This window comes from Falco peregrinus, chromosome 6 (assembly GCF_023634155.1).
Source record: "Falco peregrinus isolate bFalPer1 chromosome 6, bFalPer1.pri, whole genome shotgun sequence".
Lineage (NCBI taxonomy): Eukaryota > Metazoa > Chordata > Aves > Falconiformes > Falconidae > Falco > Falco peregrinus.
The window spans coordinates 83,933,370-83,960,836 of NC_073726.1; the positions used below are offsets into that span (position 1 = coordinate 83,933,370).

General features: G+C 42.9%; 1 protein-coding gene and 1 long non-coding RNA gene across 2 annotated transcripts in view; both read left to right on the forward strand.

The window, feature by feature from the left end:
* The window catches only part of CCND2 (cyclin D2), a 40,288-nt gene extending 20,697 nt beyond the window's left edge, over window positions 1-19,591 (forward strand). Inside the window, 1 exon segment of the mRNA XM_055807789.1 lies at window positions 15,401-19,591. Within this exon segment, the coding sequence (XP_055663764.1) occupies window positions 15,401-15,556 (156 nt within the window). The 3' untranslated portion in view covers window positions 15,557-19,591.
* A 3,487-nt stretch (window positions 19,592-23,078) lies between these two features.
* LOC129784726 (uncharacterized) lies at window positions 23,079-27,293 on the forward strand. The gene is made up of 3 exons (XR_008747744.1): window positions 23,079-23,190; window positions 26,635-26,763; window positions 27,005-27,293. It is a non-coding gene; the product is annotated as an uncharacterized LOC129784726 (long non-coding RNA).
* Window positions 27,294-27,467: the final 174 nt, after the last annotated feature.

The window sequence follows — 27,467 nt, forward strand, 5'->3', positions numbered from 1 at the left end:
TGTGAAGCACATCACTGCCCACAGAAGTCCATGGGTAGTCATTTGGAAGGTCCTTTTTGAGGACAGAAGCAAGGGGTGCTGAGGCACCACCAAACCCCAGACCTAGAACAGCTACCCTCAGCAGAGCTTATTGCTTTGTTCCTGTGCCATCTTGATTAGCCATGCAGTCTTTCCATCACTGGACCGTGTTCCCCATATTGGTAAGCTCCAGATAAAACTTCCGATACTGTTTCCACAGTCTTTTAGTACTTTTTAGAAGGGAGATGCTAAGGTAGCCCTTGCTGGTATATCTGTATTTTAGATGTTTGGCGAGTTGTGATCAACTGTTGAGTAGCTGGGTTCTGTCTTTGTGGAGATTCCAGGGAGTTGTTCAGGGTGGTTCTTCCATCTCCTCTAAAGAGCTTCCCTGTGCAGTCACAAGGTTCTTGTCCCTTCTAGCTCTTCTTCAGCATGGGCAGGAGGTTTGGTAGCAGTGACAGCGTGGTGCTGACAATACTCAGCATTTAGGTGAGGGCAAGCAAGCTCAACACACGGGCCAGAAAGGCTACATCATTGGGATCCTGCAAGGTACTTAGCTGTGCCTAGATTCTCTGGTCACAGGGGAGAGCATTTCCCTCCCTCACCTGTCATTTTTGCAAAGGGATTTTGAGTATCCCTTCTTGATGCAGCCCTTGCTGCAGTAATCTGTTCCTTAGTCACTGTTCAGTTGGGTTAGTGCAGTTCGTGCTGCATGGGGATGATGATGCTCAGAAGGTCCCACAAGGCAAGGTGCAGCTGTTCGCTCATACAGCCGCTCCTTACAGTAGGGATTACACCCACGGGTTTTCCTGCTGCGCTTTTCTGCGTGTTTCTGGTTGCTGGCTGCTGCCTTGCTGCTCTACCGGTGAAGCCCTGCTTGAATCGGGATCCCATCTGATCTTCCCATGCCCAGTCTGTGTACTGGGGATGTTTGTGAAGGCTTGTAGGGGCAGAAGAAAAGTCACAGTAGGGTGGCTTTTCTGGTGGAATTATTTCTCCTTGGTGTGGTAGAGCCATGTTAATTGACCCCCCAAGCATATACTACACACAGTGACACTTGGGAAGGGAATACATGGCTCTTTTTGCTGTTGGGAGTTTTTCTGGATTCTCTTCATTTAATACTTACAGATACACACTTTAAGCTCATGTTCTTTATTATAGGTGATACTGAGGCTTTCTTAGGCATCCCAGTGCTTCTTAATGTAAGGCCTTTATGCAGCATCTCGCAGACTGGACAAACTTTGTGTCTCAGGCTGAATTTTTCTATGCTGATTGTTTCAGTCTGAAAGAAAATACCTGCCAAAACGGCTTAGTAGTTCTTAAGTGGTTAGAAGAAAAAAAAAAGATACTGATTTTTGCATTGAAAATTTCTTCACACCTTTTCTTTGAAATTTAACAGATGGGGTTTTGTCAGAAATGTGCTTTTTGCCATCCTGGTGAAAATCTTCCCAGATCTGACTGAGCTTATATGCCTTTGGGGGAAGGGAAAAAAAATCACTCTTCCCAAATAACAAAGAACTCTTTGCGTTTCACTGGTCACATCTCTGCTCCAGGAGTCTGTCAGCGCTGGGTAGAGACAAGCTTTCTTCCCTTTGCTCCTGGTCTCAGCCCACAGCAGCACAGACTGTGGAGGAGAGTCTTACTTGGCCCCCAGGTCAGAGCACGCTCAGGACAAAAGGAGCTTCTGGATAATTTAATTGCTGAAAAATTTAAGTCTTTGCAGAAGTTACAGGTGCTGTCATTTTTTCCAAGACATTTCTGTTCTTGTGGTAGTGGTAGCCTTAACTCAAAATCCATCACCTGCAAGCTGTGAAGTCTCAGCCCAACCATAGGTGGCCAGAACTTCTAACTTGGGCAAAATAGTGTATTTTTCATTAGCCAGCTATTTGGAAATGGGAGAAATATTTTGGTAGAAACTAACTTTCATCCCACATGTTAAAGCTTAAGAGATAAGCAACTGAAGACAGGGTCTCAGAGAAGTATGGAGCAGTCTTAGCAATAGGTAGTAATACCAGCTTCATCTGTAAAATGTAGATTAGTAAAAGATTGTGTACAAGTTATCCCAGGGCTGCGTTAATGAAGAGTAAAGACTATCGTAATACATTTTATGCTGATATTTAATTAAAGTTGAATGAACAGCTTCAGTTCTCTCACTTCCTAATTTCAGATGCCTGAGAGCTGTTCCTGCAGTGACACAATTAATTCATCATTGTTGCAGCACTCTCCAAACTATTAAGCTGCAACAAGGTCTTTTTACCATCTCATACCAACATACTCTTCATGCCAGTCCCTCTGCTGCCTTGTCCTTGTCCTTCCTCACCCAGGGCACCCTCTTCCTTGGCCCCTCTCTCTTCATTGGCTGCCCAACGTCTTAACTCCACCAGCCACACCTGCTCCTTATCTACACCAGCCAACCCACCACCCCTGAAGCCAGCCCACAGTTATCTATTATCAATGCTAATTAACCCAGCCTCATTCCTCTACACATCATCACTGTGTGAATGCTTTTGTTTTCAAAGAGGAGGTTAGGGAAGAGGAAGAAATGAGAGTTCCTAGGCTTCAGGAGTATCATGCAGCGGAAAAGCGAGGGAATTCACAGAAATAGCAGTTCTGCAGAAGAAAAACTTGCTCCCACCGTGCCTTCTGGTAGCCCATAGGAAACCACAGAGCTGGGGGAGAGTCCTTCCCAACCAGAGGGTCCCAGGGGCTTCTGCTGCTTTTTCTTTTGGTGTGTGTGATTGCTTAGCATGGAAACAAGATGATGGGACTTGCTTATTGGCTTTCCAAAATAATGTCACTGTCTGATGTGAAGCATGAAAAATTTCAGCTTCAAAGTTGCAAGCATATAAAAATAGAGAATGATAATGAAATCCTGATGCAACTTAACTGCAATGAGATTTTTCTGAGCTTTTACTGTTTTATAATGATAATTTGAGGGTGCTATCTGTTTGCTAGGAAATAGCAGCATAAACCAGAATCAATGGAGTTATTTTAGATTTACAGTGGTGTAACTGAGACTGGAGTTTGGCATTTAGCGCTATAATGTTTTTAATGGAAGTTTCATTAAAACTAGACCAAAAATATGTTATTAATAAACAGCATTTAATTTAGAACCCAGCTGTTGGATAAGCAAACAACCAACACACGAGTGTATCTTTCAAAAACACATTGGTGTTGGCTATCCCTGTATGAATCCAAAGCAGTGCTCCAGACTTTAGACAAGATAGTACAAGGCATTCTGCCAGTGTCATTCTAGCGATAACAGTTATTTCTGATAAATAGCTGCGCTGGGCCATTTGATGAAGGTTGAATCACAGTTTGAAGAGATGGTGACGAGGCCATGCAAACCTCAGTTTCATTACTCCTTCCACCTACCAAAATAGCAAGGAGCTACTCTTGGAGAAGTTGAGCAGCCTTAGGGGTAGTGAAAATAGCTCTGCATGGTATAGCTGAATTGCCTTTTCTGGTCATTATTGTCCCAAAGAGTCATTAAGTGCTAGTCCCACACACCTTCACACAGCTCTACAGGATGGCACTGCGTGTTCTGATCTGTTTCGCTGCTGCAGGCTGCCACACATTTCCTTCGCTGTTGCTTGGAGAGGAGAGGAGAGGCTGGTGGGCAAAGAGTTAAGGAGACCTACTTACAGGAGGCGGTGAGCTCCCTATGCATCTCTTGGTGGGTTATTGCAATGGAAAAATAAACAACTCAGGAAGTCAGGAATTTCCATACCACCCCAGACCTGCATCCACTGCACTCAGTATCCTGTCCCTGGTGGAGCCACATTCTTCAGAAAAGGATATGAGCATCCCCGCTGAGTACAATTACGGGATGTGAGGAAGGGTAGCTGAATAGGTAGGGCACATTATTGCAATCGATACTCTGCTTTTGCCACAGAACCTGTCTGGGGCGAATCTATCTCCTCACCTCCTGGAAGAGCAGCCATCAGTGTGTCAGCTCACTAGCCATGGGTCTGGAAACGGCCATGCCTGGGAGCATTTTCATAAATCATGTGCAGGGCATGCACGCGCTGGCCTGGCTACTGGTTGTACCTCCCTTTAGTCTGTACTAGGTCCTTACATTCTCTGGTAGCCCAGATCTCCTCACAGAGGACAAATACATTAAGGTTTCTTGAGGACCTCAAAAAACTACGGCAGGAGTAGGTAGATGAGGTCTTTACCTGTTACAGAGCACCTTGGACCAGTATTTTGTAGGTAAACTCAGGGAGAATTAGGCACACAACTAAGTTTTAAAGCAGAAGTTTGAGCAGAAGGTTGTGTTAGGTGACCTCCAGAGGTTCCTTTCAACCTCTTTCTGTGAGGCCGAGTGCACTGAAATGTAGAAATTATCTTGTACTAAAAATGTTCAGACTTACACCACTGGCAAAAGCTGGCAAGGTTAGATACCAGATTAAGCTGGTTAGTAGCTGTTTCTGTAATAAACTCTGTAGCACCATAGCTGCCAGAAGGGCTAGCCTGGTTCACTCTGTGGTAGAGAGGGTTGTATTTTCACGTAAGGAGCATCTTCTTCCTAGAGCCCAGCTCTCAAGGTTGCCTCCCCAGCGTCAGCAGCTGGGGAAGGGTTTTCAGGCAGAGCCAATGTGTAGGCTTGTACATGGGCACAAGTTGTTTTTTAAAGTTTGTTCCCAGATGGGAACTAGTGTGTATTGAGTGGTTTTGAAAATCCAAAGCATATTTAAGGGCCTGAGGTAGAAAGAGAAAAGGAACTGAGCTTTTCTTAAAAATCTTGTCGAAACAGCTGGCTGTGAGCCCTTGAAAATATGGAGTCAGGCTGTTTTTGAATACTGGATCCATAATAAATGGCATTGAAAATATCTCCACTTAAATGTGCTACATCTGTCAGTGCTGGGATTTTTTTTTCCTCCCAAGGTCTGCGAAGTTCCTTCAAAAAGATCTCTGTAAATTCTGCACAGAAACAACATTCAGAACCATCACACTCAAGAATTCAGTTTCTGTTGAGCCACAGTATAAAATCATGGAAATCTATCTTGAATGGATAGCATTTGAACATTGTCCCTACAGCACATAAACCATTTATTCCCTGCTTTGTAGTGTTTAGGGCCTGTGGTTTTGGAACCAAGTAACAGGACTTGCTGTATCTTATCCTGCCTTATTTGTTGCAGACCACATTTTGTATGCAAGGAAACAACAGACAAAATAGCCTCCAAAAGAAAGGAAGAATGAGATAGTTTCCTAAGTTGTCTTTGCCTGAGTTGGCAGCTGCTCTGCTTCATTCAGCTTTTTGTTCCCCAGTGAGTGCTGTGCGTGTGTAGCAACAATGGGGTGATGCAGTTACACCGCGGGCTCATGGCGGAGTTCCGTCAGATCCATTCATAAATACAGCCTCGGCCGGCGCGCTGAGGAAGCCAGGCCCCCCGAGGAACCGGCTCCACAGCCCAAGCATTGCCGCCGGCAGAGCTCACGGGCCGCCAATGGACAGTCTGGTCAGAGACTTGCCCCCGACCTCCGGTGGGCAATCTTTGCTCGGCTCATACGGCTTTGTGTAATGCAGGCAGGTTGTCACAGTTTTTTTAAAATCCCATTTTTCAATAAATGCTCGCGGCACTTATACAGCAGGGTAAATTTGTTTCTCACAGTTGCAAAATATACCTGTTAGAGATTATCAGCTTGAAATCCCAAGTCACATTAAGCAGGAAGTATAATTTCAGGCATGGCATGTGCCCCTGGATCACCCTGCCAGTGTTTTGGCTTTACTCTCACTTTTTCCAGTTCTGAAAACATTGTTCTGGCCTGTTGCTATGAGAAATACCCACATGAGCAACAGGAAACCAACAAACTGACTGTTGAAGCAAACAGTGGAACTGAATCTAGAAAGTACACTGTTGAAAGTACTGAAAAGACAGAAATTGCAGAGAAAATTGTGCCTGTTAGTCATTTTATATATTGCATTATTACAATAATGTAGCAATAGTAAGTGGAGAAATTCTGGCATAGATGATAATTTTTTGGGTGGGTTTTTTTTTTTCGTTAGTCTGCATGAAATGCCCTTTGGAACGGCAAATCACTATTTTTTGCACTTGCAGATGGAAAAATAGAGACGTATCTGTAATTGATGCTCTTTGTTATAGTAGCAAAAATAGACACATTTAGGAGGGAAAATATTTCTGTTTTTAAACAGCCTCCATTAGATATGAGATCACTGAGATACAGTAAATGTAGTAAATGGGCATGATATTCCCACAGCAGCTTTTCAGACGCTTGTTTTGGAGAACATCAGCGAGCTAAAGGCCAGCACTCGGCACACGAAGGCCCCGCTCTGGGAAGGAATCCCTGTTTATGTCAACAATGAAGCATGTGCTTTGGAGAGGTTTGAATTGGGGCTTAAAAGTGAACCAGCGGAGGAATCCAGACATCTTTTGTATTTAGGAGTACAGATGACACGTTCCATGCTGGAATTTATGTAAATCCCAACGCTTTAATGCATGTCTGCTTGCTGCTTTCTTAGATTACCCAAGCAATGCATACATGACCGGAGAACAGTATTGTCACTTCAAATATCTCCAGAATCCTTTCCATTTATCATAACAGGTCCTCCACCTAAAAAAAGTCCCTTTCTGGCTTCCATTTTGCGATTCGTTTTAAGAAAGAGGTAGAGATCAGGGGTGTTAACCATTATTTGTGAACTCATGAATGTGTATGTGGAAAACCAACCACCCTGTAACACAAAAATGGCAGAAGGCTTTTGTAGCATTCCCAGCTTTGAGACTTCGAGCACTCAGGAAAGCACCCAGGGTTTGAATCTAGGCTCCTAAATCTGGTCAGGAAATGCAAGAGCGTCAAGAAGTATCCAGTGGAGTTACAGCTCGGTATTTTGCAGTGTTTGTGTGCATATGTTATATATAACAACAGTTCTACTGTTACTCTTCCGCTGCTGATTGTAGAGGAGAGTAGGGTTGCAGTCTGGCTTTTGAAAGCCCTTAAGAAATGACCCACTCAGTGATTGAGCAGGATTGTCCTCAGCCTCAGCACTGCACAGCAGTTCATGACTCTGCCTTGATGCTGGTCTGAGCGCGGCGCAGCTTGGGCTGTGGTGGTGATGGCGGGCATGCCGATCCCTGCCGACTTCCTTTGGGTTACCAGGCTGAGTTCTTGGCAGCTGGACATCTGTACATCCAAGGTGGGGCTCTCAGGTGTGGTGTCACTTCTCTTCAGCTGTTTCTTTCTGGTCTGATCAAAGGTTTTTCACTCGTTCACGCTTTGGCTGGTGCTGGCCTTACTTATTCTGTGGTTGCAGATGCACGACACCTCACCATAAAGCTAAGATCTTGTGAAGGGTTAAGCGATTTTACATTTAACAGAATTAAAATGGAACCTTGTTAAACAGTAGTTTTGCAGTGTTTGGTTTCTTCACTAAATGCTGCCATAATGCATTTTCTCTGGACATGGTAGTCCTAAATAAGTGCCATCTTGGATGCGCAAAAGCTGGGTGGCTGCAAGACTCAGGCCAGTTTCCACGTACCTGCATGTTTCTCTAAATTTAGTTTTTGATAAACAAACAAACATCAGGAGGCTTGCTGGTGTAAGCTTTCTTATTTCTTCTCCCAGGGAAGACCAAAACTGAGATGCACAAGGGGAATCTAAAAACCACAATACAAAAAAGCACTGTGTCCTGAGGCACTGTGGAAGAGATCAGAGCTAAGTTCATCACTTCTGCACGGCACGCCTCCCTGCCTGCTGGAGTCAATGAGCAGCAACGCTGTGGTGGTTGCTGATACAAGGAGTGCACAGTCTGGTAGACCTGGGTGTTACGTGACCAGTTTGGATCCAGGGGTGCACTATCATTTCTCAGCCCTGCATGGCTGTGAAATTAATCTGGTGTCTTAAACCTGGTTTAGAGTGGTTGTCATCGTGGGAGTAAGTGCAATGAATGCACAGCTGCAGTTTCCTTATGGTCACAGAAGCTCTGCATTGATTAAAAATGGAGAAAGAGATTAAAGATGCATGGCTGAAGTGTTCTACCTTCTTGTGATAGCCCTCTCTATTAGCATTTGATAGGAGTGATCTTTTTTGTTGTGAAGAAGGTGGTGTACTGCTACTCAGTTGCTGCGGGATCTGATGCAGAGCCCATTGTCATCTGGAAGGTACGATCTATCAGCCTCGGTTTGGAAGGGCTGCCAAGAAAAACTTGAAAATGGCTATATAAAGTCTATGGCAGAAACACAACCCAAGTTACTAAAACTGCTATAAAATGTCTTTTCAATACCCTCCTTTTTTTTTTTTTTCTTCCTCTTTTTTTTTCCTCCCCCCATTTTTTTTCTCTCCTTTTTTAAAATTTAATTTATTTATCGGTCCAGTCATGATCTTACAGGATGGAGAGGATGTCTTGCACCTGTGTAACTCAGTAAGGCTGGGGTGACAGGCTTCATGGGTCACGGTGAGGTAGTCCTGAAGCTTGGAGCAGTCAGGACTGAAAATCCCAGTAATTACTGGTGCAAAGTTAAGAGCCTGTTGGTTGAGTTGAGTGAGGTGCCCCCTTCTAATAGCTTGCCAATGCACTATGAACATCAGTTTAAAACTGGAAGCTGGGATGATGCAGTATAGGGCATATATATTAAAGAGGTGTTGAGAAGTTTGAGAAAATGAATTATGCGTAATACTCTGCAGGATCTTTGCTAGTGTTTGTGCTTTCTTTCAAGATTGCCATGAATGGAAATTGAAATAATCGATTTGTATTACTTAAATAAGTAGATGCTGCCATAGCGCTGCTGATTCCTCCTTCCAGTCATTTTCGCTGCCAGCATTTCCATCGCAGCCATGAGGGGACCTCATCAGACAGAAAAGCATTTCCTTTCCTTCAAATGCATGTTGAGTGTGCTAGTAAAATCATCCAGGGATGAAAAACTTTCAGAAAAAAAAAAACCAACCCCCCCCCCAAAGTTAATTGCTTTTTTAGTTCTGTACATGCTGAAGTAAAAATAAAACTATGGAATGGAAAGTACCTGAACTATTTTAATCATTAAAACTACTAGACCATATAGAAGAATGGGGAAGTTGATCCATGTGACACACACTTAAAAATCTTTTTTATAAAAACAACAAAGGCAACCCTACAATATTACGAAGGAATGGCTCAGTCCCTGTATTGCAAAATCTAGGGCCGTAACTTCAGTGCATTATAGCGTTCTTTCAAGGAAGATTTGCTGAAAATAGTCCGATTCTTTTTTTTTTTTCTTTGGTAAGTTTTTTAAAGCTTTAATTCTCTCTTGTCAGTGCTATCTAGAGTCTGCAAAGCTAAAGTCCACCAGTAAAATACGTACACATGCAGCAGATCCACGTGAAACTTGGAGGGGTTAAAAACACTGCATCATGGAAGGGCCAACCTGTTTGTCCTGATAGGGTTTTTGTATGTTTTGTATTGTGTCACTTTGGATTGACAGAAAGTTCCAGTGAACCAAACAGAAGTGGTAGTTCCATCTATAAAATAAGCCACTTGCTGTGTCACACTGTGACAATTGGGATGATAAGATACTCATAATAAATTAATTTTTTGTCTTTTCACTCATGAGATTACCCTCCAGATGGTGTATTTCATAACATCTTAAAGCTAGTTGTGACTCTGACCGTGGTTCAGGTGCACAACAAATGTGATTTTAGGACTTCTCATCTAAGAGTACAAACACTTTGCTCATGTGCCACATTGGCCAGGTGTAAACTTCTGCTGCCAAGTCCAGTTTATTAAAAAAGCCATTGACAGGTTTAGTTGGCATCTCATCTGGCATAAAACACATTGCTCAGATCTGTCCGCAGCACTCTGACATTGTGCTGTGCCACGTATCACCTGTTGTCCGGCAGCTTCCACGGTGAGTAAAAACCCATCTGTGACCTGAATACCTGGGCAGAAGCAGCCGTGTGGGCCTGTGTGTGATCTTCAGCAAACCAGGCAGGCGGGCTGATGGGGTAGTGTGCAGAGCCAGGATTAATGATTGCACAGCCAACAGCCACAGGTAGATGAGTTTGTTGTATCTCCATCATCAGTACTGGAGAGTTTGGGCTGCATCTGCTGGTGTGTTCCAGCTCGTTTTGCTGCATGACTGAGGTTCTCTCCTGAATCTGGCACTGGGGTTTTTTTTCCTTGCTAGATTTTGTTTGTAGAATTTGCCAACCTGCAAAGTCAAGGTTTCACCGTTTTTAGTTTGTGCTGGCCAGGCAATTTTAAGCTCCTGGATGAATGCTTCATAGACAAGACTAATTAAACAGAATGTATTACTCAAGACTAATAAAAACTTGAGTTTTAATATGCAAATAGCAACTCCTTTTCAGAAAGCTATTTAATGTTGAATGCAACATGCTGGTCGTTTTACCATAGTATTCTTTGTTTTAAAGAATTCAGTGGTACATTATTTTAAGTTCAAAATGTAAGTCTAGACCAGAGCTAACACATGACAGAAGAAATCTATCAGTGGCCTGTGGATCCCTGTACAAAATAAAATCCATGCAAACTGTGACAGTTCCAGTCTGGGCCTCTTCAGAAATGACCCATTTCTCTATAAGATTGCCTAGAGATTTAATTAACCTCTTCATACATTAAATGAAGTGGCATATTGACCATCAGAAGTTTGTATAATATGTAACGGTGTAAATGATCATATTTAAGGGTGTTTAGAAACAAAAAATTGGCTCGAAATGCTGAAGCCTTCTGTTCCGTGTGTCACCACCCTTCCTTCCCCAAGGCTGGCTGCAAGGAAATTGCCTCATTAAGCTCTCCAGTCTGAAGCTGCTTGTAAAAACTCTGGCTTATTTTCAGAGCAACATACTACTTTGAAATTGGGCACCACTGTGCTTTAAAAGAAGAGATTCTTATACCCAAAACTCCCTGCATTACGGGTGTAGTCTGTTACAAGAGTCTCCAAACTGGTGTCCCTGCTCTTCCTTCCATTTGAAAATGCCTTGACCGTTGACATGACTTGTTGCCCTCTCACAAACAGGTGAATGTTTACAATAGACCTAAAACTTGCCCAGGCTAATAACAGGGAATTTTCTTTATCTGAGTTTCTGATAGCTTTTGCTAGGTAAGTACTTTGGAAAAAAGATGAGGGGTATTTCCAGCTCCCATCATTAAACAAGCAATTTCCAGTATTAGGAAATTACTGAGCCCCTGGTAATACAAGAGCAAGTCCCAGCTGTAAAAAAAATGTTTACCTGGTCAAACAGAAGTACATATTCTTGCCTTAAAAAAATCAGTTTTACCAGCAGCAGCAGGAAAGTGTCAGCAGTCAGGGAAGCCCATCTCCTTAGCTTTTACTAAATAAAGGAAGAACGTAATGAGGTGAGGAAGGTTAAATTTTGCTTATCTGTGCTGGATCTCATCACCAGAAGATCCACTGTGCTCACGTTTTACTGCGTCTTCAAGGCATTTGTCTCAGCCTCTCACTTCTGAGGCTTCCTGCTCTACTCCAGATAAATTAGATACAAAAGTTTCCCTTCTCTCCAGGAGTGGGACTCCAGCAGATGGCAGCCCCCAGCTGATGGGAGTGCAGGCAGGAATGGGCTGCTGCCCAGTGCTCTGCCTGCCAGGCAGCTCCGGGAGGCTGGGTTTAGGTGTGCCCTCCTCCACCAAACTCCAGCTGTAATGGAGCCTGCGCATGAACCATGTGTTTGGTAACGGTGTGGCTTTTTGATGAACCTTCTGCTGGCGTGGTTGCCGCAGGAGGAGCTGTGCAGCAGCTGGGAAGCTGGGAAAGGCAGTGGGCACTGGTGTGTGGATGGAGGAAGAGATGCAGCTCAGTGTGGGTCTACCCAGGGCCACAGCCTAGGTGCTGGGATGAGCTGGTGTCCTGTCTCAGGGCAGGGGAAGCAGTGACCTGGCACACCGAGACCAGTGTTTTCCAACACAGCCTTCCTGCCGTTTCTCTCGAGCGGTCATTTCTTTAGTACACCAATAATATCTGCATCCCACTGAGCTGACTTGACGTTTTGGGTGCTCTGTGGTTCCAAGCTCCATGGTTATTCACTGGTTGCAAATGATTGTGATTATGTGGTGGCTGTGACAATGCAGTGGTAGTGCCCATGAGGTACCTCTGCTCTTCCAAGAGCATCATTGCTGCTCACAGAGCATCAGGATGAATTGCAGGAGTGATAGAAATCAGGGCATGACCTAAAGGTGGCTACAAAGAGCTTGGGGTGATCTCTGTAATACATCTAATGCAGGAGACGTTCCAGTGTACAGGCAAGGACTGGTACAACCAAGAGCAGGGTGCCACACTCTGTTGCTATATTGTGGGCTACACTGGTGCCTGCTGGAGCTCAGGAGCAGAGTGCGGTGCTCCATGAGATGGCCTGCAACCAGTCACCTGAATTCAGTGTTCAGTGCTTCCCAGGCCAACTTCAAAAAACCCTCCACGTCCCAGCTTCCCTTGGCATCATGCTTCATTTGTATTCTGACTGTGCCAGTGGTATGGCACATACATTCCGTTTTTCCTATAACGAGGAGGGAAACGTGGGTGTCTGTGCTGGCAAGAGAACTCCTGTGCACCCCTACAAGGACACCCCTGTGCTCAGCCAAGCATAGAAGCAAACAGGATGGTGGTTGCCTTCCTCCAAAGCACAGGCCTCCTCCACCATAAGGGCTTTGAATGAATGCAACGTGCAATTTTCTGAGGCATGTGTCCTTGTAGAAGAATGAAGCTGAGTTAATTATCCTTGATAATATACAGCTTATATTATCAAAATAATATTATCAAGGATAATTAACCCAGCTTCATTCTTCTGTATGTCCTTACTAACCTTGGGCTGCATTTCTTGAGGACACCAAAAAGTATTTGACCCCCCCTTTCATATGCCGTGCCAAATTCTAATTACACTTAATCTCAGAAAAATACAACAGTGGGAAACTGGTTAGGAGCTAGCTGATGTTGGTAAAATCGCCAGCTTTCCTTAACTCTTTCCTTGGATATAGCAGCACTTTTTGTTGTTGTTGTGGTTTCTCCCCTTCCATAAAAAAGCCAGTCTGAGGCAGAGGGCAAAGTGTGGGACAGTTGATCTCCAGTGACTGTTGCTTGGGAGAGGTGCTGGCAGTGAGCAGAATTGCTTACATGCCCTGGGCTGGGTGCGGGATGGCTGCAAGCCACTTAGCGTGACCACAGCTCCTCTCCCAGGGACAGCCCCACAGTCCCTGGCTCTTGGGACAAAAGGTGAACGTGCGGAAGGCTTGGTCTGCCTGCCACATGCATACGGTGTTGCAGCAGAGGTTTTTCATGTCGCCGTGCCCCATACTTTGTTTCGCCATGGCGTCACTCACCATGCTGAGGGAAAAAACTTCTGAGTCAGGTTGTACATGAGTAGTCCAGACACTCAGGAGATTTCAATGACATTTCACTCTGGCTTTAGCTGGTGTCATCCATCACTATGAATACTTTAGTCTCCAATACAGCCAGCATCTTGTCCAACCCCTTTTTCCTGGGTCAGTTTGAGAAACTGTCCCTCACGGCCTCCCTTTGGCTGATGCACCTTCAGAGAAACGTTGTGATACTTCATTATATTAAGCAGGGCAGTTTCATGACAAGGAGAGGACATGGTTTTGCAGCTGGCAGCTGATGGCTAGTAGCCAAGGAAAATGGGTGTTCGTGACCCACTGGAGCTAATTGCGCTCATCACAAACATAAATGTCGTCAGTGGGACATATACTCTGCATTTGACGTGTTTTCCCAGTCGGGCTAGGATGACAAATTCAACCTCTACACATGAATATTTCAAACTCTCCTGAATAACCTGGTATTGTGTAGAGAAAGTGGGCATGTTGGTCAGAGCCCAGCTCCCCAGCAATGCAGTCGCATCCCATACTGGGTTCCAGGGATGCCACAAGCGCCTGTGGAACCCCATGGAGGTCAGTGCCCAGCTCTGTTCTTCACCTCCCCTGCCTGAGAGTGGGAATGGGAAAGTGGTCTCATCGCCCCTGCCAGATGCTGCCAGAGCTCTGGTTAAAATACTCTGCTTTAAAACTCCTGCTACCAAAACCTGTGTTTCTCAACTGCCTGAGGTCTTTGGGAGAGACCCAGCTCTTATGCAGGCCAAGGCTTCAGTCAATGTGCAGTATTGGTACCTTTTCCATTATTGTAGAAGGACTCCTCAGGGCTGCATTTAGAAAAAGCCATTTATCCATCATAGCACCACCTGCCCACCTACACAGCGTTGTATTGATATGCTCACATTCCCAGCACACTGCACATAATTGGCATTGTGTTTATACGGTCATGGCTTGGCTTCTATTTTGCAATTTTTGTTACAACCAAGTGTTCATCAATGTTTTCTCACTCTTTGTTTAAATTATCATATTATTAGGTCTTCCAGCGTATTACAAAAATGTGGAACATCCTGTAGTATTTTCATAGTTGTCTTCTTCATCACTGTAACTGGTTTAAGCATGGTGAATCCTTCACATTTATTTGTTTATTCATACTTTATGTTTATCGCAGGACTTCTAATGTGCAGGGCCACAATTCTGTGTTGTTGTACTGTGTCCTGCTCTTTCTCCAACTGTTACGTAGTATAATTCGTAATGTAGTGGTCTCTGAGGCTTGGTTGTGTGTTTTTGACTTGCATCTTTTTCTATTACCTGTCTTTGCTTTAATGTCTTCTCTGAATTACTGCCAGTAGCTATTCCTGGGGCTGTTAAAATCATCATGCTCTCAGAAAGAAGGTGTGGGAGCGTACCCTACACCTCCTCTTCTTCCCTCCTCTGCTGCTGAAATCACTTTTCGTCTCTGGAATGTGCTCAGAGAACAATAATGTGGCTGCATGTTTGGGGCTGCATTGTTCTTTCCCCTTGCATCAATTTCCACAGATAAACAGACTCTTCTTTTGCCTTTGCCTCCAGGACCCAAATGCATGACTGATTAAAACTCAGCTGCAGAGCACTGCGCATTTTCAGGGACCTCAGAACTTCTTCTCTTTGATTTACCATCCATTTGCTTAACAGTAAAACTGAAGTGCCCCTGTCTGTGTGACCTCGGTAGCACACGTTGGTTATTTCAGGAGAAACATGCAGCTTTTCTGTACTGAAGACCCACCCAAGTTACTGAACCCTGCATAGGAGAATGCAAAATTTCATACACCTTGCCCTACGTTTTTTACATCACTTTGGATTCCTGCTCAAGAAAACCACACAAAGGAGCAAGGACAGGTAAAATACTAAGATTTGGAGAGTCTAATAAACGTGGCATTAGCATTGTTTAACCCAGGGAATTTGTACGCAGTGATTACCTGTGAGAGAGAATTCAGGGTCATTTTCTGTCACAGCAGACACTCCTTGGGAATACCAGATCGATGCTTTTCCAGCTTCTGCTAACGCAGTAAGGAAAAAAAGCCTTATCTCCATTAACAGATCAATTTGCTTTTTATCCTCTAGGACTGCCTTAAAGCTTGTCAAGAACAGATCGAAGCGGTGCTAGTAAACAGCCTTAGGCAAGTCCGGCAGCAGCAACAGCAAAGCAATCCTTCTAAGACGGTGGACGAACTGGACCAGGCCAGCACTCCCACAGATGTGAGAGATATCAACCTGTGAGGACATCAGCACAGAAAGTCACGCTTGCTCCCCGAGCCCTTTTATTTTTGTTATTATTTTTAGAATGATTTTTTTTTTTAATCTGCTCCCACATAGAACGTATTTAAAGCTCTTTTAGGTAAAAAAAAATATACAAAAACTGAATAATGAAAAAAAAAAAAAAGCATTTGGTGCCTGTGATGTTCTACAGAAGGGAATCCCACAATATATTTGGTAATCGCTATTTGATTATGTATCAGTGATATTAAATGCTTATAAAAGCATACAAACTAGCTAGATAAATGTAAGCCTGCATTTGTGGGAACGAAGTAGAGTGTACTTGTCTGTGTTATTATGACCTAGTGCATACACCCCTTTTTTAGATTCAAGAAAGGAATCGTGTGTGCGATTTTATGGCTTGACTAGATTGCAAAGCAATAGAATAAGGGGTTTAGGGCAAAGTGGGAAAAGATCCCTGAAGCAATTGAACCATTCTGAATGCAGAAGAGATTTGCTGATCTGTCACCTCTGTTATTAGTCAGAAGTGTTTGTTGGATCTCTGTATGTTAGTTTTGTTTACTCTTGCTGTCTGTGGTAGCTGCTACCTAAGAAAGAAGATGCTTTATTTTGCCAGCCAGAAGAGCAGGTGGTTTTTTGTTTTTGTTTGTTTGGTTTTGGTTTTTTTGTTGATTTTTCTTTTTTTTTTTTTTTTCAAATTCCCCTCTCCCCTCTTGACTTTTTCTACTTTTCCTTCAGAGATGGTTCATTCTAAACACAGCAGCATCTTTGGCATAAGGGCAATTCCATTTACCCAGCTGTGGGCCAAGCCAAAGTTACCGAGTGTTCATGTTAGATGGGGGAAACGCACCAATTAATTCCGACCAGTTGGCTAATCAGACCGCCTTTGGATTGCAAGATGCGGTGGATCATCTGTGAAAAGCATTATATTCCTTTACAGTGCTAATGCTTCACGTCAATGTTAACTTTTGGCAGCTCCTTAGCTCGGCTGTAAAGACATTTAAATGATGCTCTGTCCATCTTCCTTTTTAACATAACCTCACTGTGTTAAAGAAGATGAGATTTGGTTTGATCCCTCTTCTATCTACCCACCTTCCCCCACCACCCCCGCACACTTTTTCAGCATTTCATTAACTTTATTGATCCACAGTGAGTGTTTTTGTAAACCATTTCATTCGAAAAGCACTTTGAAAATTGTTCCTAAGGGATTAAATGAGATGGTTTATGACGATTTTGCTGAGCAAAAAAAAAAAAAAAAAAAAAAAAAAAAAGGGAAAAAAAGAAAAAAAAAAAAAGAAGTCACAAAAGCAAAGCATATAGCTTTTTATAGTCGATATTTTCCAGTATCTGGTGTACTTGGTTAGTTGCGGTGTTGCTGGAAATACCAACACCTGCTTCAGATGACATTCCTGTCATGACATTCCGGATAAAAGCCTAATGATTTGTATTGTTCAGTGTCACAGAAGGATCTTAATACCACCTGCATGCATATCTATGGACAACGAAAGAAAAGTGCTGGTGCAAAACGACACGAGTGGTAAACATCAAGGTGTGTGACTTGGAGTTTTATTACAAAAGCGTATTCAGTGTACTTGAATTTATTTTTCTGCTCCATCTGTAACGAAGAGGCATTTAGATGGCAAAGGAGTGTTGGAGCAAATTTTTTTTTTTTTTTTTGCACAGTCGTATTAACAGTTTGCAAATATACAGTATGAAGCTGTTGGTTGAAATGTTAATGTTTGCATTTTTAAGACAAAAATCCAGAAAGAACATGCTACTTCAAAGAATATTATATGAATGGACTCAGCCGTATTTGGCTAGATGAGGGTAGAAAATGGAGTAAGATTCTAAGGTTTTGTTGGTTTTTTGGGTTTTGGGGGGTTTTTGGTTTTGGTTTTTTTTTTTTTTTTGCGCTGCTAAGAAGCTATGATTTGTTTCATTCTTATTCACATTAACAGTACTTAGCTGTATTGTTTCACTGAGTGTGCTGCTATTTTATAAACATTTTTATAATATATTATTTTACTGCTTAAATTTCAAATCCTGAAGTAGATGGTTAAGTGGAGATATGATGAGTTCTTTGATTTACTGGAAATGCCCTGTACAGTTGTTTTTTTCCTAATAGCGTGTTCATGATTATTTTTTTTTAATTTTATTTTATTTTTTCCTTCTTTCTTTTTTTTTTTTTTTCCTTCCTTCCTGATCACATCCTGCAAAGATGGTATACTTACCTCAGGTTTACTGGACAAAACAGAAATGGTTCCCATTTTCACAATACCTCACAACGTGACAGTTTGGTTTTTGCGGCCAGCGCTCCGGCCGTGCCGGGGAGAGGTTGCAGGCAGCCGGGGCACTGGCTCTCTTTCGGTCTTCGGTATCCTTTTCATAGTGGAAAAAATACACTGACTCTCCACCGGCAGCTTCGCCGGAGCAGGTCCATGTTTTCCAAAACCAGTGGTGGGGACAGACTTGTTACTCTCACCGCTGTCACCTCTCGCCTCGATGTTCCACGTTGGGAGCACCTGAAGTTCAGCAATGGTGTCTCTCCTGGAGGAAAAAAAAAACAGTTAATTTTGTGGAAGCAAGACTCTGGAACTACACTCAGCATGTATATGACAGATCAGATCATTCCCTGACAGCCTTCATATGTTAGCAAACGTGGCTTCACGGGGAGGCGTGCCAGAGGGTCCCCAGATGGTGGGGTGACCTCTCTGTGCGCTGGGCTGTCATGCAGCTGCCCACAGCAAGCGTAGGCACCACGTCCATCATGTTTGCTTGGTTTGTTCCCCTCCACGCTGTAGGTCGTAGGTCGAGTGTAGGAGGGGGGAGCACTGATGTGTGTGCTCCTGCCCCCCATCCCATCTCCTGTGGTGCCCCGGTCCCATGTGGGGATCCCCTCCTGCAGTATTGTCCCCCTAGGGTGCTGCAGCACTGTTGGGGAAGGGGCCCGAGGTCTGCCACCAAGCTCAGCTCCTCACGCGGCAGTCGGAGGGGTGGGCTGTGCTGGAAGGGGCAGCACTGTTCAGCAGCTCTCATGCTTCACAGGGACCCAGCAGGTCTGCGTGTGTCACTGCTGGGGGTAAGAGTGTCCTCGGCTGCAGTGATGTACTCAAAACATGCTAACTGTCTGGTTACACCCAGCAGAGTACTGTATTTGAAGTCTGGAAAACCTAGAACTTGAGCATTTTCACAGTAGCATTCACAATAAAAATAATGCCTAGTTACTCCTTTTTAACAGATACTAAAAAAAGTATACTATTATTGCAAATGAGGTGTGAGATTTTTTGGCCTGAATTGCAGAAATCATAACCTTTCCTGTTGATTAATTCAAAAAAATACATCGCTGTTTATACCTTCGCAAGTGCCAAAGGATTGGCGCGGTTGCTAAAAGCGTTTCTCTCTCGGCTTCCTATTGATGGTACTTGGGTGACCTTCCCCTCCCTCCCGTTATTGTAGTGAAGGAGCACCTCGTAATCTATTTATTTATATTCCCAACCTGCTTGTGAAAGAGAAAAATACTATTAATCCCATTTCAATGTCAGTGATTTATGCTTGAATAATCGGACAGCTCCTAATTACTCAGCAGACCACCTGGCCACTGGATTTTTTCCACTATGTTTATTACCATGTTCTCATGTACCTCAGAAATCACTCTCGGTTGCACAGTTTCTGTTCTCAAACTTTTTTTTTTTTTTTTTTTTTCTTTATTGAGTGTGATGCCATATCAAGTCAACGTTATTCTCTCACAATGTGCTCTTTAAGAGGTGTGGATGTTTATATGGTCAGGGGATGCTAGAAAGTGCGGTAGTAGACATGTTCAGTGTAAACAAAAGTATTTAGAAAGTACGGGAGGTTGTTTTTGATGGATAAGACTCTGATACAGTGTAGTCTTGATTACCTTTTTAAAGGTCTTCTTTGTTCAGTGTTGTCATTTTTATTAATAACCTGTTGTTTTGACTAGTTTAAAGATGGTTTTAAGAAAAGTGTTTTGGCAGGATTAGGTATGCTGTATGGACAATAAACTCACCTTGACCTAAATTTGCCTGTCTTGGTTTTATTCATTCAGTGTGAAGATGGTGCCAAAGCAGCCTCTGATCTAGACAGGTGGTGTTAGCAGGCATATAAAACATGAACAATCAAATGTTGCAGGCACAGAACAAGTTTTCCTCTAAAGCGTAGCTTGTTGCCTGCTGGACAGGCAAATTTTGACATGTTTCTTCAGTGAAACAATCCTGTGAGATTTAAGGAGAACAGTCCTAAAAACAGTAAGTTGCTGGATCAAATAATTTTGTGTAAATTAAATGTAACTAGTGGAAAAGTGCTCATAAGTACACGGGAATGCACATTTTTGCAACTAATTGAAATATTATTTAAATCTGCACTCAGTTATTTGTTACGTTTAAATGCTACTGCAAAAAATTATGTTATTTTTCTTCTATGAGCTTTGGGCAAACTGTAAGTGAAAGGAGATGGCTTTGTGGTGAAGCCGGGGGAAGAGATGAGCCTCCACGTGCCAGTCTCCTTTCTCAGCCTGCAGCCAGAAGGCAGGATGCTCGCCCTCTCCCTCTCCCATATCTTGGGGGTGCTTGCTGTGGAGTGAGCAGTGTAATGTGCTTGGCCCGATCTCGGTGCCTTTCCTTCACTGCCATCCAGTAGCAGTCCTAGATTTCAGTCCTTGGGGCACCCCTGGGGAGAGCAAAGAGGCACCGAGGAATGAAGAAGAGGTATTTGGGCAGAGACATGGAGGAAAAGGTAACACCATCATGAAGGGAATAATACAGCCAAAACAAGAGAAATTAGAAGAAGAAAAAAGAAACCCCAAGGTGTAATGAGCAGGGAGAAGGAAGAATACTCAAAAGGTAAAACATGTTGCTATAATGAGGAAACATACAAGCAAAAATAAATAGATACGAACAAATAGGAAAAAAGTCGTGAATGGGATAGGGAATGTGAACTACATCGTGGGGTTGTGAGTCAGGTGGTACAGATCTTTCTAGCCTGTGGCTAGGGACCTGTGGCTTTAGGCAAATCTTAAGACGTCTTTGCAGTGACCCGTGAGCCTCATACTTCACAGGTTGTCTGCACCAAAGGCAGAGATTTTAAAGCATAGTGAGTACTCGTGTTCCTCTGGCCACCATTTAGCAACATGACCAGCAAGCTGCAGCATTCTGTTGGTGTAACGTAAGAGCCTGTGAGCCTATGAAGAACTGGAACTTGTGAGGGTTGTTCTTCCATTTGTGGTTTAAAGCTCAAAGGGGTGCTCTCCGGCCTAATCTCACGTTTTGGGGGATGAATTCCTTTCTGACTATAATATCACCAGTAGTCCTCCTGGAACTGCAGGGATGTGCTCTGCAGCATTGTGTTTTAAGAGCTTTTACTAAATCTAGATTTAACAAAAAAGAGATTTTCTGTTGTCATTTTAAGTAAGTGTGTGTTTTCAGAATTGGTGGATATAGGGCGCAGACGCTAAAATTGAAATTAATTGGACAACAGCCTGTTCCCTTCTTTCAAAGAAAGCTGGGTGAATGCGGAGAAGCCACACACAATAGGGTTAAGTTCCATTATTATGTGGCCTGTGAAATTGTTTTGTATTGTTGTCTTCTTACCATCTGCAAACAATTTCTGCCCATCATGATCCTATACTTTACATAAGGCCAGCCCAAGGATTTTAAGGAGGGACGACACAGCAAAATAATGCTTTAAAACAGCTGCATGGTGGACTGACTTTTGTGTTTAAGGAAATTTCTGAGGCAAAAGAAAGAAAGCTTTAGCACTGAGATTCAAGCAAAAAAATGCAGCCACACAATTGCTCGGTGTTTCCAGTCTCTGTGTATGAGTTAGATTATATTTCCCCAAATCTTTTTGTAGGGGCTAAAAATGCAGTTTATCTTTTGAAGCAGGGAATCTTCCTTTGTTTCAAAGAAGGGATCCTCAATGCTTGTTTCAGGAGCCTTTTCAAACACTTCTATTGCAACTGCTATATTTTTTAATTAGTCCATGAACTAGGTAGCCACACTTCATTCTGTGCTGTTCTAAAAAAGCAAAATACCCTACAAATCTCATGCAACCAGCACAAGCAGAATGAAATTCTATCCCTGCTGAAGACAGTGGGAGCTCCACTGCTGACTTTTAATAGGTTTAATAATTTTCCCACCAACTCCAGTTCATTCTTGCCATATACTGTAAATTACTAGTCACATCAATAACTGTAAAGCTGATGTAAAGGCAGGTAGAATTTCTGCTAAGTCTGGCCAAGTTGTCACAGCACTCTCCATCTAGCCGGCTGCAACATCTTTTACCATCACATACCAACATATTCTTCATGCCAGTCCCTCTGCTGCCTTCTCCTCGTCTCTCCTCATCCAGGGCATGCGTTCTCTCTCTTCTCTCTGCTTCTTCCTAACCTTTTAACAAATAAACTTTTCATACAGTCCTCTATAATTCCTCTACAATTCCCCCCTTTTTTTCTTTTTTCATTTTTCTTTTCCTTTTTAACATTTCATACCTTATGTTTTTAACAATCACCACAACCTTTTTACAAATAAACTTTTCACACAGTCCTCTATAATTCCTCTACACCAAGTCATTTCCCTTTCTTCAGCAGGCAAATCAGAATTTAGCTGCAAAAGGTATGAGAGATGTGGAGTCCATCTTTCTCAATATGGTGTTAACCCTTGAGCATTAATTACATCGGTCTTTCATCCTATTAAAATGGGCACGCAGGACTTGGGTCGTTGAAGCTCACTGTCTCTAGTCACAGCCCATCAGTCACCCATACTCCTAGAAGGGTGCACAGAAAGATGCACAGAAGGATGCATGAATGACGAGCATTTTCAAACATACCGTAACTCCAATGTCCCATGGGTAAACAGTGGGAGAGACAAAGCATGCACTGTCAAGTACATGGACTGCTTAACGGCAATGTAGATAATAAGGTAGAAAAGGTGTATTTTAACCTTATGTTTCACGGGGAAGAAACAGGCCAGGAAAGCATATGGCTTTGCTCATGTAGGCAACTGTTGCTGATGCACTTTTGCACCCTTCTGCAGTCCCTTGCAGGCATAACCGTAAGAGTAGTTGCATTCAGTTTTTAGAGGATTGTTTTAGAGCCTTCTCTGTGCTGTTTGCAAATCGAAGCCAGCCAGCTGGCACGAAGGGAAACAGGCTATGCTCTACTTCTTTGCCCCCCACAGCACACTGAATCGTTTCTCCCAATTAAGGGAAAGTTTATTTTAAAAAGACTTTGGGGATCCCTTTAGATCTTTGGAGAAAGCTAGCTGTACCACATTTACTTTGTACCTCCTTGAAATATTAACAAAAAAACCCCCCACACTTTCATTTTTCTTAATAAAATGGTATCTTTAACAGGGTTCTCAAAGGTGATTTGCATTTCAACTGTGTGCAGCCACAGGGGCACAGGTACCACAATACTTTTAAACCAAAAAGAGCACGTGGCAGCTGATGTTACCGCTGATGCTGCCAGGAGAGAACAGTGAAAATTGTGGGGGTCTTAGTACAGACACTTGTCAGGAAGAACTTCAGGCCAGGGCTCAGCTGGGCTTCAGGTGCACTGTGGGGAAGGGCATCCATGCGCAGCACATACACTAAATCGAGACCTATCAGGCTTACAAATTAAGGTGAGTAAAGCTGAGGTATTTACACTTAGGTATGAGGTCTGTATGCAATATGCCTGGTATGAGGGTCTGCTCTGAGTGTTGCTGCAACCTGCTGAAGAGAGAGAAAGGAGCTGAGGCAAAGAGGGGAAAAAAAGGGTTGGGGTGGGGGGGTGGAATCTCTGTCTCCTTAAATGTCTGTCCTGTGAAAATGATGCAGTGATAGCTCTGTCTTGGTATTGAGTTTTCTCTAAAAATAAACTGGGATGTTATTTGAGCTCTTCCAAAATGTAACGTGCAGAAACTACAAGAAGAATTAGGGCAGAGCGGTGAAGGAGAGAGAGAAAGGTCAGCAGACTGGCCACGTTTGGGATTGTGGCTGCTCAGATTACTTGGTAATGCTTCTTAGAGCAAAAACCCTGGTTTGTCTGGCAGGAGACTAGCAAGCATCCCTGAAGAGCAATAGACTGACCTTTCTGATGACTAGGGTTTTCAGAACTTTAACAAAACCGTGAGTGGGACATAACCAGCCGGAGGATGAGGAACGAATTCAAGATTGTTACCCAGCACACCCAAACAAAACTTTCTCTCAACTTTTCCCAGCTTCCTCAAGTTAAACGTCTTTACTTCTCCAAGAAGTTTTTTGTTTCAATTTCTTTGGATTTGCTTCTTACAGACGACAAAGTATTGATGTTTCTGGAGTGGTGTTACTTAGTTTCCCAAGTTTAGCTATTAAAGCCTGGCCTAACGTTATAGAACTTTGCAACAGAAATGAAATAAAATTTGGATGTGATTCTCCTTGATGGCTAGCAGCACCAGAGCAAAAGACTTACATATGTAATCGAAGAGAAATGCAAAGCTTGTTGAATGGGAACTAGAAGCGGAGTGTAAAACCCGAGGGTGCAGGCTGCAGGAGGGCCGCTAGATGACGGTAACGTAACTCCTACAGCGGCAGCTATTCCCGGAGCCCCTCCAGGAGCTGCCCGGGCTTTCCGAAACCTTCTGAAAAGTAAGATGTTTAACTGAACCTTCTCGCTTCTCTGACAGCTCACCTGAACGCCTTCATCAACCAGAAAGCCTGCAGCCATCACCTGAACTTTTACACTTGGGGGTTTGGGCAATGGGTCTGCAGCGCTGTCGCAGGAGCATGGAAAGTTTTCTGTTCAGCTGGACCGTCACAAGGGGCTGGCTCTGCTCCCCGTTTGCGGCTGGTGTATCATGCTGAAAGCCATCTTAAAAATAATGAAACATTTTCCCAAAGTTACTTTTCCAGTTGATGTAGGTGCCACAAAGGTATCGCACAACTGGTTCTGCAGCCCGTCCAATTCGAGAACTGTCCACAGCACAATATCTGTGCTAAGTTTTGACCAAGTTATGAATTTCTTCATGCCAGCATGTTCTTTAGAGGCATATTACACAGGGAGAGGACTGGGTGAGGAAAAAACCGAAGAAATTCAGCCTAGGTTTCTGCTGGGCTAGCACACTTGTCAGAGCAGGAACCAAGATCGGATCCCAAATGACAAGCGGGGCTGCAGGGAACACAGCCCAGCTGATAGTTTCAGTCTTGTGTTCCTAATTGCCAACTTGGAAGTTTCATGGAGACTAGATAACTTGCCCTGGATTGGTGATACTGTCTGATGTTAGTGATACGCGATCCATATGATAATGACTTTACTAGATAGTCAACATCATTCAAATTTAAAATTTGTATTAGAATTTTCTCATTCAGAAATGTTTAATTTCCAGCTCGACAAAAGCTTTTCTTCCTAAGATGACTTCCTCAAAATATTATTCCTCATCTGATGAGCTTCTGTGCTCATGTGAGTAGTTGTGCTTTATAAACACTTGGTTTCAGCAGGTCAATTTACAAAACAGGCTCATGAACACCGACTGGCATAATGTGCTACAGCAGATCAGGGAAATTACTGAGGAGGAATAAATGAAAAATAAGAATGTTAATGCTCAGGAAAAAACTGTGCACATGCTATGAAGATGAAGACAGGAGCAAAGATAAGAGGCCTAAACAATGGAAAAAGGAAACATGATCTAGTAGGCAAACCACAAGGCTGTAAGTCAGAAGCTGCAAGCCTTTTGAGCCATTTTCCTCACAAACCCAAATTTCAAAGTCTCTTTAAAACTTTTCCTGAAGGGTTACCAGTTTTGCAAAGGGACCTGTATCAAAACAGGCACTTATTGGAATATAGATGCTAACAGTGTTGGCTCATATTTGTTTCTTGTCTTTCTAAAACATGCTTGAAACACAGCTGGGGTCTTTATCATCATAGAAAAACATAGTTGTTTTTAATGGTGATACAATAGAAATAGGTCAGAGCTGAGTCATTTGGCACTGGCCCGTTTAGAGGCTAGACATGTCACTAGTCTCACCCTTTGAAAATGTCAGTTCTGAAATCTGTGGAGAGGCACTGCAGGTTATGCCACACTGCCAAAGGAAGATAAAAAGGGAATTAATCAGGCCCACTGTGGCATTAAATATCTAATTTTGCATGTTTTAAACTGCTATCTAATGAAACAAATTCTGTTTTAGTCTTCATTTAGAATATGTTTGGTGTTAAAGCACAAATCAGTTTCAAAGTTAGGTCTAAGTTGCAGCCTAACCAGATCTCTGGGCAACCCAGAATTTCTCTAATTTTTAGATAGCATTTATTCCACACGGTTGTTAAATCCTAAAGGAAATACATTCAGCTATCGGACCAACTAATATTTTGGTTAAGCAGATTGTCTGTAAGCCATAAAACTTCAGCTTTTTGAGGGCAAAAGGATGATTTGCAGTCACTTCTTCTGTTACTTTGTCCATTTTACCAGCAGTACTTTCACAAAGCTATTATTTAATAATTGCAATTGGGTCATTGCTCTCATTGTCTATTAGAAATCACCATTAGCAAAACAATTAAATTTTTAATTTTAAATGCTACTTTCTCAGTTTCTGTGTGCTATTACAGCTCCTTGGGTGTTTTTGTTCACCCCTAAGTAACGTTCCCATTTCTTTCCTTGCTTTTTGCAACCACAAAATATGTATTACTTATAGTTTTCTACATCAATAACACAGTGATGATTTGACCAAATATTTATGGTTAATTTCCTAAAATATCAACCATTTTGAATCCGTAGTATTTCTGGCCAGCAGGACCTTCCCTGAGGTGAACGTTGTATTATTTTTGCGTTCAGGAAAACATCTTCTATGCTGTATCCTTGCAGTTAGCTGAAATGTACACGTGCTTTTTCATGAGTCTTCAAAAACAGGAAGTGTGGAAGGAACAGCCAAGTAAATTTCTACTTTTGTAAGACTTTTTTTTTTTTCTTTGCCTTTTCACTCTTACTAGGGAAAGTGAGAGTCTGAATGTCAAATCCTGCCAACTGAAGGAAGAATCCCCTTACTCACCCAGCAAATAATGCATAGGCAACAAGACTGTCAACTAGTAAATGCAGATGTCTTGTATCTTCCCACAGATGCTGTCAGCTGGTCCACAAAGAACACTGCCAGGCAAAAGAGGAGAGCTGACTTACTGTATCTAGCCAAGATGTCAGCTTTACTCCTGAGTTTGAAAACATCACTGTGATACAGAGAGTCTGCAGGTGGTAGGTTTGCTTTTCTCTTGCCCCCCAACTTCCCTAATTCCTCAATTTCCCCAAGTATGATGGTGGCTGTGGAGCAGAAGTAGCCTCTGCCCAACAAATCAATCTGCAACAGCCTTAATACAAAGCTCACCCATATGGATCCCAAAATTGTATTCCACCAATCTCCCATTTAGACCCCAGGAGCTGAAATGATTTTGGTAAATAGGACCTGAAGATGATGACAATCTGTCCCATTTTTCAGAAAATACATGGAGGCTCTGGACTTCTGCAGCACATGACCAGCATGGCCCCAGCGGGCTGTGGATGCCGGTGTTGCGGATGCCTCGTGCACTGCGTGCTTTGCCTGTAAACTGCTGGTCTGAAATGGTTGCTTTGGAAGGGCTCCCATCTTCGCCAACGATTACTCGAGGGATTTGGCTTCCAAGACTTTTAATTGACTTGTAATTAGTGTAATTGATCCAACTAATGATACTACTCTGAACAGAGTCCTGTTAGGAATGCATGTTCTGAATTTAGTTGACATAACAAGACTGAACATCCTCAAATATTACGTCTTCTGCGATGTGGTAAACTTACTCAACACTGTGCTCCCAGAATCGTGAGATGATGAGAAAACTGCAGTTTTAAGGTGAAAGCCATCAGATCACAATGGTAAAGGAAGAACACAGAATTATTTAGGCTTGAAAAGACGTGTAAAATCAAGC